This window comes from Epinephelus fuscoguttatus, linkage group LG15 (genome assembly GCF_011397635.1).
Source record: "Epinephelus fuscoguttatus linkage group LG15, E.fuscoguttatus.final_Chr_v1".
Taxonomy (NCBI): Eukaryota; Metazoa; Chordata; class Actinopteri; order Perciformes; family Serranidae; genus Epinephelus; species Epinephelus fuscoguttatus.
The window spans coordinates 3298349-3317522 of NC_064766.1; the positions used below are offsets into that span (position 1 = coordinate 3298349).

The window sequence follows — 19174 nt, forward strand, 5'->3', positions numbered from 1 at the left end:
TAGCTGAAAAACACATATTGTTTCATATTTTGGTCAAAATAAACGCTTTCAACATCAAACTTAAGTCACTTGTTCCTGAGGTCATCAAGAGGCTCTATGCCAAATTTGGTGCAAATCGGCTAATGGGGGGGGGGTGCTAAAAACCCACAAACATCAAGTCTCAAGTACAAGATTTGAACAAAATTTGGTGAGTGTGATGTGGGGTCACTCCTGAGGCCGGACATAAAGTTAAGTAATGATTGGTCAAAGTGGGTGTGATTTATTACAACAAATCCAAATCACCACACTTTCAGCCTTTCACACTTCCAGTGCACTTCCCATTGCAGCAAATACCGCAGCTTGGACGTCGGCCCACGTCCCTGTGCTTGCCCTGAGCCCGTCGTGTTTCAGGGCTGACTTCCGTGGGCTCCGTGGGACATGGGGGCCGAGTTGCGCGGGGAGGCTTGGCCCCCGTTTATAAGTGCTTGCAGTTCTAGTTCTTTTTTTTTTTTTTGTAGAAGTTGGATGTCAAAAACTGGGTTGTTGGCTACCTCAATTTATGTGTCCATTCTTTGATTACCCAGTTAATCATATTCCTTTTGTCTATATGGGTCCTCAGATCAAAAGAATCAAAAGGGGTTTTCACAAAAATCAATCCAAATTGTGAGTATTGTTTTATAAAGTGGTGTTGTAGTATGCAGGGTGCCTTAACCCTGGAGTGCCATAACTCTCTCCCTCTGAAAAAACAACAATGTATTTGTGTGTCTCTTGATATTTTCTGATTTCGCCACCCTTTTCTTTGTTTCTCAGTTACAAACCCTTTTTTTCCAACTGAAGACGTAAATCTTAAGTAACAGCTCACAGATATATCATTTCATTTTCAAAAAAGATTCAGTATTTTCCTAAACCAGCTGGCCACTGTAGTTTAGGATATTGCATTCATTTGGAACAAACAGATCCTGTTATTGTTTTTCCAATCTATAATATTAAGTGTTATGCAGTATGGAATCAGAGCATGATACAGTTGTTTCTATGTTCAGCTTAAACCTACTGTGGTGAGACTGCTGCGTGTCTGCTCAAAGATTGTTGGTCAAGCGCTTGAGTTAAGTTTCCAAACTGTGTATTCCGCTGTGCCTGGTTGGTAAAATTACATCAGACCCCTCTCACGCATGATTTCAAGAATATGAGCTTTTTGCCATCACACAGAGGATTCAGAGTCCCACCGGCTCTATTGAACAGGTTGAAAAGCTCATTTGTTCCTCAATCTGTCAACCTATTACATCAGAGTATGGCTTCTAAGTAGCCTGGGTCAACACTGGATGTAATAGGTCATGACAAATGTATTGCATTTTTAAAATGTTTGCTGTGATTTGTATCATTTGTTGTATGATTTTGTTGTTTCGTTAAATGTTGTTTTGTATTTTTTTTTTTTTTTACAAAGAAACTAGTTCATATCTTCCAGCTGGTGTAAAGCCTGTCACTTTGTTGCCAGAAGGGATTTATTCATATTTGATGAATAATTAAATATAATCAGAAAGTGTTCCTCCCACCTCCCCCACACACACTAACATTTGTCAACAATTAGTCAGGCAGTTGTATCACATTCTGAATCTTTTTCTACCAAGTTGCTCTTTCATCACATATTAAAAAAAACATAGGTAATTGCAGTAACATGTTACTGTTACTGTTAGTCCTATTATACTACAGAAACATGCGGTGTAGAGTTAGACTTTATTTAGAAAGATGAGAGGACAAATGACTGAAAGTCATCACACACAGACACTCGTTGCAGCATAGGCCTATGTCAAAAGTCCCACTGTGAACAGCTTCATAGTCCCTAAGAGGAATGTGTATCTCTTACTCAAAATGGTTTTGCAGTTAATTCCAATAGTGAGGGGCATTGTACTGAAAACCAGTCTGTCCCAGTTCAGAGCTCATATAAGGAACTGCAATAAAAGCTTTTTTGGCCACTTGGGGGCAGCAGAATCAAACTCTGAACACAACATTAACATGTCACTTCCCTCTAATCTGAAATGGTGAACTTATTAGCAAACAGAGAGACATTATCATTCATGTGTGCTGTTTGTGCCCACCCCATTGATCACAGTTCAATATTCTCTTTTTTAGCTCCTTTTTGACCTCCTCCAACTCCTGTGAAAATATGTCTCGTTTGCTGCTTAGCGGGTAGTGTACAGTGGCTTTATCAGAGCTTTTGCACTGAAAGCAGCTGCTGCTGCTGTTGCTGAGAACAACACAATAAGAGCAGTGAGACCGATCCAAAACAGCAAAGGTGTAGACTGGACACCTTATACATATATATAAAACTGCACTGCCTGCACTGTCTATATTTACGCCCATGCATTCCACTATTCTGGAAATGGGAGGGTAACTGACAGGACTGATCACATGTATGAGGCAGTCTATCAACACACTGACAACATATTGCAGGCAGCGACCTGAGGCCATAACATGGCACAGTGTTTTATGGCCATGTGTCCTGGAGGCTATGTGCCCCACATATTATCGCAGTACGGTTCTGTTGTGCTGTCAGGGGCTTTCACACACACACACACACACACACACACACACACACACACACACACACACACACACACACACAGATGCGCGATAGCCGTGCGGAAAATAGGTTTCTAGCACACTTGTGACGTCACGCCCATCGATCGACATTGGTTTGCCTGCAAAGGTTGTATATTGATCAGATGAATCACTCTGTTGGTGAATACAGGTGCTAAATACTGGGCTGGAGGTGGGTGTTAAAGGGACAGATCACCCAAATACAAAAAAAAAAAAACCCAACAGAAAAAAGAAAAATTAGCCTATAGGCCTATTAGCCTAGCCTATATATTATTAGATTTGTAGAAAATTAGAATTCTACCATCAAAACAAATGTAAAACTCCATTGGAAATAAAAGGCTAGTTAAAACCTTACTAAGGTTTGCACAAGTGTTGTTTAAAATGGGATTACTGATTGGAGAGGAAACTGAGAAATAGTCCAATGGTTTTATTGTGAAAATCGTGACAGGAAATCTTATTGGTTATTGTGGCTGCTTTAACGGCGATCACCTGCTGCAGCAAAGCAGAGCTGGAGGAGAGTGAGTGGACCAGCATCAGTGAGGTACCCGGGGGGTGACCGGAGGAATCTTCTCCTCTCAGCACCGTAGACATTATTAGGATGCATTTTAATGTCAGCACACAGGGTGGACAGTGTGAGGGGAGACAGTGCCAGTCCTGCGCTGGCACTATTTTTTGAAGCCCAAAAACCGCATTTTAGGGGGGCCACGGACAAATCACAGTAACAGCCGTCGACACCTCCCGCTCTCCTCGCCGGGCGATGGAGGTCTGCCGTTAAAGACTTGGGGGTAGGGGGGGACCGGAGTCTGTCGGAATTTCGCCAAAATTACGACGGGAATCAAGTACAGCTCCCTGTCTCCCGGTAACGGGAGAGACCACCGGCCGCTCGTGATGTCTCGTGCCAAGGAGCGGCTGAAAGGCGGGAATGAGACCAAGGACAGCGTCACTCTGCTGCCGTGCTTTTATTTTGTAGAGGTGAAATATCTATCTATCTATCTATCTATCTATCTATCTATCTATCTGTCTGTCTGTCTGTCTGTCTGTCTGTCTGTTTGTCTATCATTTTGCAGAGGTGCAAATGGAAGTGAGTGGTTGGCAGGCTGTGTGATATGGTTGACTGATAAATTGGTTAACTAACTGGTCAGATGGTCTGAGGAAGCAAGCACACTGAATACCACCATCAGGTTAAACTGATGATGCAAATAAATATGAAGTTATCATTCTGGATTCTTGACCCTAAAGATGCTGTGTGCTATTGAGATGCCACATAACAATGAGCTACACAGGCTTTAATCATGGCATCAAGAAACCCATGCAGTTTGATAGCAGTGATGCTGAGAATCTGTATTCACTTCATCCCTGTTTACCCTGTTCTTTTTGCAGCCAATGACACTGCAGTCTCCACAGGGTATTATGATTCCTAGTGTATACACATAACATTTTGTGTGGCATGATGCAAAGATAAATATGTCCAATACGTGCAATGCCTCATCATTTGTGTATCATCAGTCAGAATACATAGGAAAAAGGTAAGGAGAGCCACAGTGTTTAATGGAGGCTGTGAACGACACCAGTTATCCAAATATGAACATGCACTTCAATTTCATGCCACACTAACACAGTTTAGACACAATATTTAATCATCCATATTAAGAAGTGAATGGCCACAGTTTAGCCTGTCCCTGTCAGATCACCGTGTTCCACTGACTCTTTCATAGTAATTGTTCCTTGCCCCAGGACCAACATTGATGCTGCATTTAGTTCATATGCCCCCAGACTACGAACAGTCCTCCTGTAGGCTCCACAATGTGCACTTCTTTCAACATTTTAAATTATATTAGAGTTACTGCTATTAGTAATGGTAGTGGCTGTTAGGATCACATTTCCAGTACTATGGTAGTGTGATATTTAAATATGAACACACACAGATATGAGGTGCTGTGATTTAGCAGTGTGTTCCGAATCGAAGTGTGCTGCTTAAAGATGTAAGATGTGACATTTCTACCTTTAAATGTTTAAAACCTACTATAGACCTATAGGCCTAATATATATTTTGTTGAGTTGTGTACTGACATTATCTTAGATGTTTACAACAGTGTTCAGGCCCAGAGAAATCTGTAATTTTATTCATGGTGTGTTTCATTTGGTCCCATGTCAGTGGCATCACATCCCCTTCACCCCTCTAGTGGCTCTAACCTCCAGGGAAACATGCGAAACACCAGATGATACATCATATAAATCATACCATTTCACAGAATTTACTTGATAATTATAGGGGTAGGAATCACCGGAGGGTCCACCATACAATATTATCACGATACTTAAGTCACAATACAGTATTATTTTAATTTTGAATATGTTGTGATATGCTGAGCATTGCTATAAAATGTATTGTGATATATTGCAATTTATTACCTTTTTTCATCTGTAAACTATGTCCCCAAAACTTTGTCAGCGTATGTTTTATCTAATAAGACAAAGTTTCAGTCTGTTCGTCTCACCTACCTTGCAGCAGTAAAATGTATGTAGTGGATTAAATAAGCAATTGGTTACATTAAAGCTACCCAAAGTTTAATTTGCATTTGTAATATTAATAATTTATACAATAAAAAATTAATACTATTAAGACGATATTTGAGCGAGAGGCTGGTGCTGTGGAGGAGCGAGGGGCAGATCTGACTGAGAACAATAAGAATATAATAGTAAATATAATAATAATGAGTTATATAAAATTTCGCCCCCGCAAAGTTGTCATGAAGGGGGAAATTAGTTGTAGAGTCCAAAACTGCTCTTTATACCAGGCTGTAAACATGTTTATTTCTGCTGTAAAGTTGGACATTCAAACATGGGGGTCTGTTGGGATTGACAAACTTCTGGAGCCAGCCTCAAGTGGCCATTCAAAGAACTGTAGTCTTTGGCACTTCTGTGTTGGCTTCATTTTTAAGCCCTGGAGGTTGCTGCTTGACTATGAGTCAAAGTCAAAAGTCAAAGTCAACTTATCTTTATTGTCCCTTTCAGAGAAATTGGTTATCAGCCAGGAAAATACACAAAACATACAACATACAAAACACTGATGGACAAAAACACATAACATGACATAATGGGAAGATTCTCAGAGGCTTTAAAAATAAAAATAAAAATAAATGAAGATTAATAGGAAAATAATCAGCATCAAAGTGCAAAGTGCCAGTGCAAAGTGCAGATTCCAGCAGCCTGAACAATCTGTGCAAATAGACATAAGCACATAAACAATTTACAGACTATCTGCTATTCAACAATTGAATGGCTGAAGGGACAGAGGAAACCTTAAATCTCTTTGTCCTAAGAGCAGGCACCTTCCACCGACAGCCTGAAGGCAACAATACAAATTCAGAGAGAAGGGAGTGATTTACATACTCCAAAATAGTATGCCACTATTTGCTGCCATCTTGCTCTGGTGACATCATTTAGAGCCAAAGTCTGCGCAGTAGTGATCTCTGCAGTATCACGCCTCCTGCCCATACACCCGTCCGACTACTTGCTAGCAGTGCCACTGAATGGCTCACACAGTTGTCAATCACTATTAAATCAAATTAAAATCAAATCTATCAGAAAAACAAACACGGACAGAAACCATCTTTGGGAAAAAGTTATTTGATGTGCACTTTGTGTTTTTAGTTTGGCCCATGTCCCATCCACTAACATGGAGGGGACAGGCTTTATGACTCATACTGCAGTCAGTCACCATCTTTATATACAGTCTATGTTTTCTATACATTGATTTATTTGTGCTAGCCCGCTACAATATCCACACTGACTGCCACATATAGATTTTTTTTTTTTATGGAGCCCTGAGCTGCTCTGGTGAGCAAGCGGAGCTGCATATCAAATGTAAGGCAACAGATGTCATTAAGGTTGTAATAAACATCACAATCAAATACGCTGAAGTTGCAAGAACACCCAGCATTTCCGCTAGTAATGTTCTTTTGTAAGTAATAGTAGTTACTGGATGTAATTTCAATTCAGAACTGCAAGGAGAAGAAGAGGAAGTGAGACGGCTCCTGGACGAGGGTGTAAGACGTGATGAATGTATCATAGTTTATAAAAATGCAGTGCAAAGATGATACAGACATTTTATAAACTAAATGTGTAAATCCCACAAACCTGCAGATCTGCATGTCGCCCTTTTGACTTGATCACATGACTCAGCCATCCCATCATTCTGTTTGTCACTGTGAGTTGAGACCTCAGTCTGCAGCGTAGTTCATATACTTGAATGATAAACCAGAGAATTATACAGTAACATTTGGCTTTATGATCAAAGGAAATTTTTGCATAGCATCAACCTAACCTGAATTCTAACCCAGTCTCCCTCTCTCCCCTTTTTTTAAAATCCTTTTTAATCCTTTCTCCACTCCCCTTTAATTTATTTTAGCCAACCCTAGCTTTTTATCGAGCTTTTGTAAGTATTGTATACTCCCTTCCCTTGAGCCTGTACCCCCGCAAGTCCCGTCACACTGCGACAAGCTTTGTGTCCCCTGCAAACCTAACTTTAACCTGTGTAATGGCAGCAACAGAAAGTTTGCTGATCTGGCAGGGAGTGGAGCAGTCTGAATTTGAGTTGCTACAGAGCGCTCACTGAAGGTCAGTGTAGAGAAAATGGTTTTACAGTGTACAGTGACAGCCATGCTCTGTTCACCACTTGGATTCTCCCCCTGATGATGCAGACAACCATGGACTGAGCAGCACCAAGACAATCATGTTCAACTAGAGTCTGACTTTCTGGTCTCAAAGGATTACATGGTATGAATAATCAAAGGTCTTGGGAGTGTACTGAGTCTTGCTTGCTGCTGCTCAGCTCCTGCTTGCATCATCAAGTGTTAAATTTGGGGTTGAAGTGGTTTAATTTAAAGCAGCAGAAGGCAAAATATCCCTTTGTCCTTAATGTAGGTCAAGCCCACCACCACTGATCCTTAACATCCCATAATGCAACTCAATAGCACCTTTTATTAGACACTCCAGATGGGAATGGAACATACTGTATATGGAACATTTTCCTGGTCTGTGTAACTTTATGTCACAATATGGATATATACTATATAGTTTGGGATACATTTAATGAAAACTCAATAGAGATACCATATACAGAGAAATAACCAGAAATAGCACAGCTTTTTTTGCCGGTGTCTGACGTTGAAAGTCACTGACCAGTCGCAGGACCAAGCTTCCATAACCCTGATGGCATTATCAGAGTTCTTTGCTCTGAGTTGAAAAAAGCTCCCCCAAGGCTGTGTAGTAGCTACTTACCGTGACTAGAAAATTTGCAATGACATGTAAAATTGATGACGTGTCTTATTAACAGGGTTCCTACGCAAGTATGGAAAAGTATGGAAATAAATTTGATCAATTTCCAGGTATTAAAAAGTATGGAAAATGAAAAATTAAGTATGGAAAAATATTTATGTTTCCAGACTATTACCACTGTTCTAAAATACTGTTTTCTAAAATAGAAAATTAGGTATTTCCAAAAATAATTTAATCAATCCGGATTGTGTTTTATGCCAGGCCAAGCACAGTTTGTGTGAGAGTAAACGTCTCAGAAAACATACCACCCCTTTTACCTGATTGACAAGTGGTATGTCCAGTCCGCTGCCCCATGACCCTCCTCCAGCCCCCCAGGTATCAAGTTTCACTCCAACACTGCACCTTCGACAAGAAGACGAGTTGCACGTGGTTCACAATGGGTAGATGCAAGTTTTTGGATGGATGGCTTGACAATACCGTATATAAATACTGGTTGGCCAAGGATTCCCAATTCACACACAGAGCTAGATGCAAGCTTTGTGTGAAATCGTTTGACATCGCCAACATGGGGGAGAAGGCGATTCTGAGCCACATGAAAGGAAAAAACACCACCGTCTCGTAACTGCATCGCTTGCACCCAACCTTTTTGCTTCAGCCCAGACATTGAACTTACTTGAGTTTTTATTTGTATGGCATTATAGTACTTGCCTACAATCGGCTATTAAGAATAATTAAATATGATGTGAAATATGATACACCGATATATTTACTCAGATGTCACATATTCTCTGAAAAAAAAAAAAAAATGCTGAGAAGTCTGGAAATTAGGGTATGGAAAAGTATGGAAGTTTGAAATTCCAAATGTGTAGGAACCCTGTATTAATGTCTGGGAGGATTTTTCACTAGTCTACAAGCTCATAGAAAACAACAGTAAAATGGCTATGTGGCTATGTATTGATTTTCCTCTTGATGACATTATGACAAAGCTTCCTGACACAAACTCTATCACTTAGGGTCATAGCTGCACTGTTAGGTAGCAAGTGGTTGCCACCGCTGCTTCCTTTGTTTACAGTGTAAATATGACAGCAGCCCCCCACAGAGGAAGTGTCAGGGAGAGAAAAGGCTGCTGTCACTCTAACCAACATGCATGGCTATTTGCTGCTGCTGTCTGAGTCAATGATGTCTCACCTCTGTTTGATTTGCCACCACAATCTTTGTATTGTATGTCCACCTCTAGACCAGTAAACAGTGTTTTGATATGGGGGCGGCAGTGGCTCATGGACTGTGGTAGAGCGGTTCGTCCACCAATCAAAAGATCAGCGTTTCAATACCCGGCTCCTCCTCCAGTCTGCATGTTGAAGAGCTCTTGCTCTTCTGAACTGAACTTCTACTGAACCCCAAATTGCTCCCGATGGCTGTTCCAGCGGTGTGTGAGTGTGTTAAAAACTGAGTAGCAGGCGGCACCTTGTATGGTAGCCTCGGCCACCATTGTATGAATGTGTGTCTGAATGGGTGAATGTGACTCATACTGTAAAAAGTGCTTCAAGTGGTTGGATGACTAGAAAGGCGCTATACAAATGCAGGTTCATTTACCATTTACCATATAAGTTAGCTAAACCTACTATATTAATATATACTATATTATATTGTTTCCATTTATATTTACATTTTTCAATTGTGTGGCTATCCAGAGTTGTATTGACGAATGTGCAGAAACAAGAAAGGTTTTGGGGAGGAGAAGTTGACCTGGGATTTCTGGTAAGTTTGGGACTATCTAAGCTGCCACATGCAAACTTAGTATTTGAAGTAATAGTCAGTGTCTGCATTATAAGTCAGGAACATGTCCTTTGGCTGTTAAAGCCATAAGGCACAGATTGCAGTATTGCGGTATACCAGGGTATTACTTTTGACAGTGTCAAAAGTACAGTCGCTTCTCTTTCTATTAAACTGATATGGAGATGCTGTAAAGAGGTGATGTACTGTAGTTAACAGCACGTACCACCAGAGGTCAGTGAGTGGTGGGGATCATTACACACACTAAGAAATAGCTGGCCAGCAACAGCAGAGAGAGACAGTGGGGAAAAACAGCATATTTTCTTTTTTTTTTATTATCTAACTCAGTATATTAGGTGTTTATTTTAACCAAACCAGAGTTGGTGACTGTTGGAACAACAGCCAAAAGAAATCAGAATCAGAAATACTTTACTGATTGTTTTATGATGAGTTAACAAGTAGAGTCGGGTCAATATCCAGTTTTATTGCCAGTGTACGAGCGTAAAACAGTTTGATTTCTGCAAAAACCAGCTGAATTTGCATTTGTCTGGCAAATTAAAAAGTAACCTACATCAGAGACCTGTGCTGATGGTGTCACAGCACTAAATCCAACTCATATTGTGATAGTAATAAGCAGCATGACTAATATTATATTATGTTTGTTTATAAACAGGCTAATGGAAACACTAGTGTCTGACAGGCCTTGTGCAATTTCTTCCTGAGTTGAGCACCGGCAACATAAATGAGATCAACTTTCAGTAGAGGTAGGAGGGCGGGGAGAATGATGCAGAATTTTTGTTTAATAGAAAGTTCATGTGTTTTTTGGGGTTATGACAGGAGACACTCTTATTTGACTACAAAAACCAAAATAAGGTGGCAGGTGGCTGGAGGAAGATTGCCAGGGAGCTGAAAGTTTCTAGTTAGCTAAATAACCATCGTTAGTAACAACCTATTTGCTGTTGGCCATATTGCATGTCATTTCCGGTAAATTTCACAAATACAAAACATGTTTAAGTAGTAACATAATAAACATAGGAAAATAGCAAGTAGACTATTCACCCAGCTTTTAAGTGGCTATGCCTCCAGTCTAATCTTGAGCGAACAGCTGATAGCAGCGTGGTTTGTTTACATGACATAACAGTGCATAGAGAGCTGTGATGTTACGAGATGAGATGAGCGAGACACAATAGTTGTATGCTCGTCTTCTGGCATTAAGATCTAGTATACTGGTCCGGACCTACCCTATTAACAATGCAATTAAGCTGGTCTTAGTTTGGTGAAAAAGAGAAACTTGAATTCTTTAAGTGTACAGTTGTATTTTACTGTTTAATAAGGAAAATATGTGTAAGAGTACGCCTGTTTCCCTTCTTGACATTTGATGAATTTGTTTTGTTTATTTATTAGATGTAGCTCTTTAAAGCAACACAGTGGAGTTTTTGAGCCCTCAAAATATATATCCAAGATCCTTGTGATGGTACATTAACTCACAATAGGTTGGTTGGCACCTCCATCATTGCTTGAGAGCATCTGTTTCGCTTGCACTGGCACTATGCAGTTTCAGGGTTCAGGTAGGAACCCGGGACACAAAATTTGACTGCCTCACCGCACACGTCATATACCCCTCCTCTCTTTAGAGTAGTGTAGCCAAACCGAGGTGAACGAAGTTAGACGTGGTTGTCATGGCTGAAGCGACAAAAAAGGGAAGAAGGTGAAGGTGTTGTCCGAGGAGACAAAGAAAAGAAAACGGGAGAGCGATAAAACAAGAGCTCGAACAAGGATTAATATTGGCCCGGCTTTCACACGCTGGCGAGAGCTGAACGAGGAGGAGGGATGCCCTACCGATGATGACCTGGCACTGTTACTGCTGTTACCCTCTACTTAGGAGACTCATTGTCTGCTAAGGCTGTGCAATTAATCGTCTGTTTATCGGGATTACAATTTTGAGGTCAAACGATTTCAAAATTAATGAAATTGAGGGTAAACGATTTTTGGTCACGGACGCCTGGAGATGTTATTTTGTCTTCTACGGAAGCCGCGCATGCGCAGTACCACCCTCTCCCCTCCTCTCTTCACTCCACAAGCCAGTCAAGTAGGTGAACTACGAATAATGCGAGGGGCAGGTGATGGCGGAAGATTTCAAAAGTAGTGTGCGGAACATGGCAGAGGGAGAGCAGAAGAGGTTGGTCTATCTGTGTGTGTGTGTGTGTGTGTGTGCGCACGTGTCTGTGTGTGTGTCTGCCATGAGCGATACAGAGAGCAGAGGAGAATTGTAAACGCGCGACCATGTAGAGACAGAAATGACATGCCATCATGTAACCAATATAAGTCATCACGTGTGCTGCATAATTGTTTGCATAATTGTGATTTCAATTTTAACCAAAATAATTGCGATTATGATTTTTCCATAATCGAGCAGCCCTACTGTCTGCAGGTCGGCTGCCTCAGGTACATTTTAAGATAAAGCGTTAACCTACATACAGACAGCTTTCATTTTACTTTGTCTTTAACAGTTTGCTGTTAGCACCACGAGCGCAATGTACTTGTGTCGACCGCGATTGTAAATCATAATAGCGGTGAATGAGAGACTGCGGACAGAGCAGATTGAAATATGGCTTTCTACATGCTGATCACATGTATTGGTAAAGTATTGGCTTGGCTGGCAGAGGTTTTATCACACTTACTTACAGTAACAAGCGTAGTTGTTGTCAACTAGAGTAATCTTGAAGTTATATTATCTTCATCTGCACCACGGTCTCTCTGCTGTTGTCTGACTTCACTCGGTTGAGTTTGTGTGTGTGTGTGTGTGTGTGTGTGTGTGTGTGTGTGTGCGAGCGCGCGCGTGCTGTGGGGAAGAGGTCAGCCCTGACATGCAGAGAGCAACTCATTTCTGAGTTTCGAAAATGAATAAATAAATAAAGCAATCAGCCTGTATGTACAAAATGCTAAGATAAAATAAGATAAGATACACCTTTATTGATCACAGTTGAGAAATTCCAGTGTTACAGCAGTCAAGGAGTCAGATTAAAAATTTCAAAATTTAAACTTAAAAACTAGGCATGCAAAATAAAGTACAAAAATACAAGAAATGGCGATAAATAATAATAATAATAATGAGAAGTGAATAAAAATGAGTAGTGGATTAAAGAGAGCATATCTAGTGCAAGTGATTGTATGTGCAAAAAAACAGCAAACGGCAACAAGGGGGACAGTAAGCTTAAAATGGTGTTTATAAAGTGTCCATAGTGTCCATAAAGTGTCCATGGTGCAGTTTACTGTGAGCAGTACTGGTTATGTAGCCTGACAGCAGCAGGCAGGAAGGACTTGCAATAGTGTTCCTTCACACACTTTGGGTGAATCAGTCTATCGCTGAAAGAGCTCTCCAGGGCTTTTATCTCCTCCTGCAGGGGGTGGGAGTCCTTAGTCCTCAGAGATGACAGCTGACCAGTGATGACATGTTTAGCCGCATGTCATCATTTAATCGCTGGCTGTCAAGGTGGTGTCCAGCAAACGATGTGGGTTTCGTTAATAATTGGCAAACTTTCTGGGGAAAACCTGGTCTTATTAGGAGAGACGGCATTCATCCCACTTTGGATGGAGCTGCTCTCATTTCTAGGAACCTGGCAAACTTTATTAGTAATTTAAATCCCTGACAACCCAGAGTTGAGACCAGGACTCAGAGTCGCAGTCCTATACGCCTCTCTGAGCTTCTAGTTCAGTTACCCAGCCATAGTTTTCATAGTTTTATACAAACGGTGTCTGTCCCCCGACCACCTAAATTATTTAAATCTAAAATTAAACAAAGAGGAGTTGTGCATAACCTCATAAAAATTAAAACCTCTTCTGTGACAGAAAGACAAAACATGAGAATTAAATGCGGACTGTTAAATATCAGGTCTCTATCGTCTAAAGCAGTGTTAGTAAACGAATTAATATCAGATAATCATATTGATTTACTCAGTCTCACTGAAACCTGGCTGTGTCCAGATGAATATGTTAGTCTAAATGAGTCCACTCCTCCCAGTCATAATAATACCCACATTCCTCGAGGCAGCGGCCAAGGAGGGGGAGTTGCAGCCATTTTTAACTCTAGTCTGTTAATCAGCCCTAAACCTAAACTAGACTATAATTCATTTGAAAGCCTCGTTCTTAGTCTTTTACATCCGACCTGGAAAACCTCGCAGCCACTTTTATTTGTTATAGTGTACCGTGCTCCTGGCCCGTATTCTGAATTTGTATCTGAATTCTCAGAGTTTTTATCCAGTTTAGTTCTTAAATCAGATAAAGTTATTATTGTAGGCGATTTTAACATTCATGTCGACGTTGATAATGACTCCCTGGCTACCGCGTTTATCTCATTATTAGACTCCATTGGCTTCAGTCAGGGTGTACATGAACCCACTCACTGTTTTAACCATACCCTCGATCTAGTTCTGACGTATGGAATTGAAATTGATAATCTAAAAGTCTTTCCACAGAATCCCTCGCTATCGGATCATTATCTGATTACTTTTGATTTCTTTTTACTCGATTACACGCCACTCAGCAACAGTTACTATACTAGATGTTTATCAGATAGTGCTGTTGCAAAATTTAAGGAAAAGATTACTCCGTCATTAAATTCAATACCAAGTCCCTCAGTAACAGAGGTTTCCTGTACCGACTTTGATCATTTTGTCGATAGCGCTGTAGGCTTGCTGCGAACAACACTTGACTCTGTAGCTCCTCTTAAAAAGAAGTTAAAAAAGCAAAGAAAGTTCGCTCCTTGGTATAACTCTCAAACCCGTAAGTTAAAACAAATATCGTGAAAATTTGAAAGGAATTGGCGATTAACCAAACTGGAAGAATCTCGTTTAATCTGGACAGACAGTCTGAAAACTTATAAGAGGGGCCTCCGCAATGCCAGAGCAAACTATTACTCAGCATTAATAGAAGACAATAAGAACAACCCCAGGTTTCTTTTCAGCACTGTAGCCAGGCTGACTGAGAGTCAGAGCTCTATTGAGCCTTGTATTCCTTTAGCCCTTAGCAGTAATGATTTTATGAGCTTTTTAATGACAAAATTCTAACTATTAGAGGCAAAATTCATGACCTCCTGTCCTCAGATAGTACCTATCTAACCTCAAACACAGCTGTAAAACCTAATATATATTTAGATTGCTTCTCCCCAATTTCTCTTCAAGAATTGACCGCATTGATTTCTTCATCTAAATCATCAACGTGTCTCTTAGACCCCATCCCAACTAGGCTACTTAAGGAGGTCTTTTCTTTAGTTAACACTCATATATTATATATGATCAATATATCCTTATTAACAGGCTATGTACCACAGTCTTTTAAGGTAGCTGTAATTAAACCTCTACTAAAAAAGCCCATCCTGGATCCAGAGGTGTTAGCCAACTATAGACCAATATCTAATCTTCCCTTTATGTCAAAGATCCTTGAGAAAGTAGTCACAGACCAGCTGTGTGATTTTCTCCATGATAATAATCTATTTGAGGAATTTCAGTCAGGATTTAGTTAAAATTACAAATGACCTTCTGATTGCTTCAGACAAAAGAATCACTCTATAAATTTCAATTGTTATGCGGATGATACACAGTTGTATTTATCGATGAAGCCAGAAGAAACTAATCAATTAACTAAACTCCATAACTGCCTTAAAGACATAAAAACCTGGATGAGCACCAATTTCCTGATGTTAAATTCAGACAAAACTGAAGTTATTGTTCTTGGCCCCAAACAACTCAGAGACTCTTTATCTGATGACATAGTTTCTCTAGATGGCATTGCTCTGGCCTCTAGCACTACCGTAAGAAACCTCGGAGTAATATTTGATCAAGATTTGTCTTTTAATTCTCATTTAAAACAAACCTCACGGACTGCATTTTTTCATCTGCATAATATTGCGAAAATTAGGCCTATCCTGACCCGAAAAGATGCAGAAAAATTGGTCCACGCTTTTGTTACCTCAAGGCTGGATTACTGTAACTCTCTATTATCAGGTAGCTCTAGTAAGTCCTTAAAAACTCTCCAGCTAATTCAGAATGCAGCAGCACGTGTACTAACAGGAACTAAGGAACGAGATCATATTTCTCCTGTTTTAGCTTCTCTGCACTGGCTCCCTGTAAAATCCAGAATTGAATTTAAAATCCTACTGTTAACTTATAAAGCTCTAAATGGTCAAGCTCCGTCATATCTTAGAGAGCTCATAGTGCCTTATTATCCCACCAGAACTCTGCGCTCTGAGAACGCAGGGTTACTCGTGGTCCCTAAAGTCTCCAAAAGTAGATCAGAAGCCAGAGCCTTCAGCTATCAGGCTCCTCTCCTGTGGAATCATCTTCCTGTTACGGTCCGGGAGGCAGACACTGTCTCCACATTTAAGACTAGACTTAAGACTTTCCTCTTTGATAAAGCTTATAGTTAGGGCTGGCTCAGGCTTGCCCTGTACCAGCCCCTAGTTAGGCTGACTTAGGCCTAGTCTGCCGGAGGACCCCCTATAATACACCGGGCACCTTCTCTCCTTCTCTCTCTCTCTCTCTCTCATATTCTATTACTGCATCTTGCTAACTCGGCCATTCTGGATGTCACTAACTCGGCTTCTTCTCCAGAGCCTTTGTGCTCCACTGTCTCTCAGATTAACTCATATCGCAGCGGTGCCTGGACAGCGTGACGTGTGTGGTTGTGCTGCTGTCGTGGTCCTGCCAGATGCCTCCTGCTGCTGCTGCCATCATTAGTCATTAGTCATACTTCTACTGTTATTATACACATACAGTACAGGCCAAAAGTTTGGACACACCTTCTCATTCAATGCGTTTTCTTTATTTTCATGACTATTTACAGTGTAGATTCTCACTGAAGGCATCAAAACTATGAATGAACACATGTGGAGTTATGTACTTAACAAAAAAAGGTGAAATAACTGAAAACATGTTTTATATTCTAGTTTCTTCAAAATAGCCACCCTTTGCTCTGATTACTGCTTTGCACACTCTTGGCATTCTCTCCATGAGCTTCAAGAGGTAGTCACCTGAAATGGTTTTCCAACGGTCTTGAAGGAGTTCCCAGAGGTGTTTAGCACTTGTTGGCCCCTTTGCCTTCACTCTGCGGTCCAGCTCACCCCAAACCATCTCGATTGGGTTCAGGTCCGGTGACTGTGGAGGCCAGGTCATCTGCCGCAGCACTCCATCACTCTCCTTCTTGGTCAAATAGCCCTTACACAGCCTGGAGGTGTGTTTGGGGTCATTGTCCTGTTGAAAAATAAATGATCGTCCAACTAAACGCAAACCGGATGGGATGGTATGTCGCTGCAGGATGCTGTGGTAGCCATGCTGGTTCAGTGTGCCTTCAATTTTGAATAAATCCCCAACAGTGTCACCAGCAAAACACCCCCACACCATCACACCTCCTCCTCCATGCTTCACAGTGGGAACCAGGCATGTGGAATCCATCCGTCACCTTTTCTGCGCCTCACAAAGACACGGCGGTTGGAACCAAAGATCTCAAATTTGGACTCATCAGACCAAAGCACAGATTTCCACTGGTCTAATGTCCATTCCTGTGTTTCTTGGCCCAAACAAATCTCTTCTGCTTGTTGCCTCTCTTAGCAGTGGTTTCCTAGCAGCTATTTGACCATGAAGGCCTGATTCGCGCAGTCTCCTCTTAACAGTTGTTCTAGAGATGGGTCTGCTGCTAGAACTCTGTGTGGCATTCATCTGGTCTCTGATCTGAGCTGCTGTTAACTTGCGGTTTCTGAGGCTGGTGACTCGGATGAACTTATCCTCAGAAGCAGAGGTGACTCTTGGTCTTCCTTTCCTGGGTCGGTCCTCATGTGTGCCAGTTTCGTTGTAGCGCTTGATGGTTTTTGCGACTCCACTTGGGGACACATTTAAAGTTTTTGCAATTTTCCGTACTGACTGACCTTCATTTCTTAAAGTAATGATGGCCACTCGTTTTTCTTTAGTTAGCTGATTGATTCTTGCCATAATATGAATTTTAACAGTTGTCCAATAGGGCTGTCGGCTGTGTATTAACCTGACTTCTGCACAACACAACTGATGGTCCCAACCCCATTGATAAAGCAAGAAATTCCACTAATTAACCCTGATAAGGCACACCTGTGAAGTGGAAACCATTTCAGGTGACTACCTCTTGAAGCTCATGGAGAGAATGCCAAGAGTGTGCAAAGCAGTAATCAGAGCAAAGGGTGGCTATTTTGAAGAAACTAGAATATAAAACATGTTTTCAGTTATTTCACCTTTTTTTGTTAAGTACATAACTCCACATGTGTTCATTCATAGTTTTGATGCCTTCAGTGAGAATCTACAATGTAAATAGTCATGAAAATAAAGAAAACGCATTGAATGAGAAGGTGTGTCCAAACTTTTGGCCTGTACTGTATGACTATTGTCACACATGTATACTGCCAGATATTAATACATACTTTCAACATATTGTACCGCAGTAGCCATAACTATAACTATAATATTATTACTTTCAATAATGTTGTTGTAAGCTACTGTCATTACCTGCATCTCTCTCTCTCTCTCTCTCTCTCTCTCTCTCTCTCTCTCTCTCTCTCTTTCTGTCTCATTGTGTCATGTGGATTACTGTTAATTTGTTATGCTGATCTGTTCTGTACGACATCTATTGCACGTCTGTCCGTCCTGGAAGAGGGATCCCTCCTCAGTTGCTCTTCCTGAGGTTTCTACTGTTTTTTTTCCCCGTTAAAGGGGTTTTTTTGGGGAGTTTTTCCTTATCCGCTGTGAGGGTCATAAGGACAGAGGGATGACGTATGCTGTAAAGCCCTGTGAGGCAAATTGTGATTTGTGATATTGGGCTTTATAAATAAAATTGAATTGAATTGAATTGGCTGTCATCCTCCTGTGTCCCACCACCTGCACAGAGTCCAGAGAGCATCCCAGGACAGAGCTGGCCTTCTTGATCAGCTTGTCCAGTCTCTTCCTATCCGCAGCCAAGATGGTGCTGCCCCAGTAGACCACAAAACATGGCTGATGCCACCACAGTTTCAAAGGTCTTCAGGAGCGCCCCCTGCACTCCAAAAGACCTGAGCCGCCTCAGCAGGTAGAGTCTGCTTTGGCCTTTACTGTACAGTGCTGTTATATGATCAGTCCAGTCCAGTTTACTGTTAAGATTAACACCCAGGTACTTATAAGATGTCACCATCTCAATGTCCTTTACCTGGATGTTCGCTGGTGTTGGGGGGAGGAGTCTGCGCCTGTGGAAATCCACCATCAGCTCTTTGGTTATCCCCATGTTGATCTGAAGGTGGTTCCTCAGGCACCAGTCCACAAAGTCCTGGATCAGTTCTCTGTACTCCCTGTCGTCACCATCTGTGATGAGGCCGACTATGGCAGAGTCGTCGGAGAACTTCTGCAGATGACAGGTGGGGGTGTTGTATGAAAAGTCTGCAGTGTAGAGGGTGAAGAGGAACGGCGCCAGCACCGTCCCCCGTGGGGCCCCGTACTGCAGACAACCAAGTCCGATACACAATCCTGGGTCCTGACATACTGCGGCCGGTCCGTGAGGT

The 19174-nt window shown here is 41.4% G+C and overlaps 1 protein-coding gene across 2 annotated transcripts in view; it reads left to right on the top strand.

Annotated features, from left to right (window-relative positions):
• LOC125902787 (phospholipid phosphatase-related protein type 4-like) overlaps positions 1-19174 on the top strand; it is a 115381-nt gene that overhangs the window by 2206 nt on the left and 94001 nt on the right. Inside the window, exon 1 of one of the 2 annotated variants that reach the window (XM_049599386.1) lies at positions 3043-3546. The exons of the other annotated variant lie outside the window; for it this stretch is intronic. Within the exon in view, the coding sequence (XP_049455343.1) occupies positions 3463-3546 (84 nt within the window). The 5' untranslated portion in view covers positions 3043-3462. Of the gene's footprint in view, positions 1-3042; positions 3547-19174 lie in introns of those variants that run through there. 2 annotated transcript variants of the gene reach the window in all.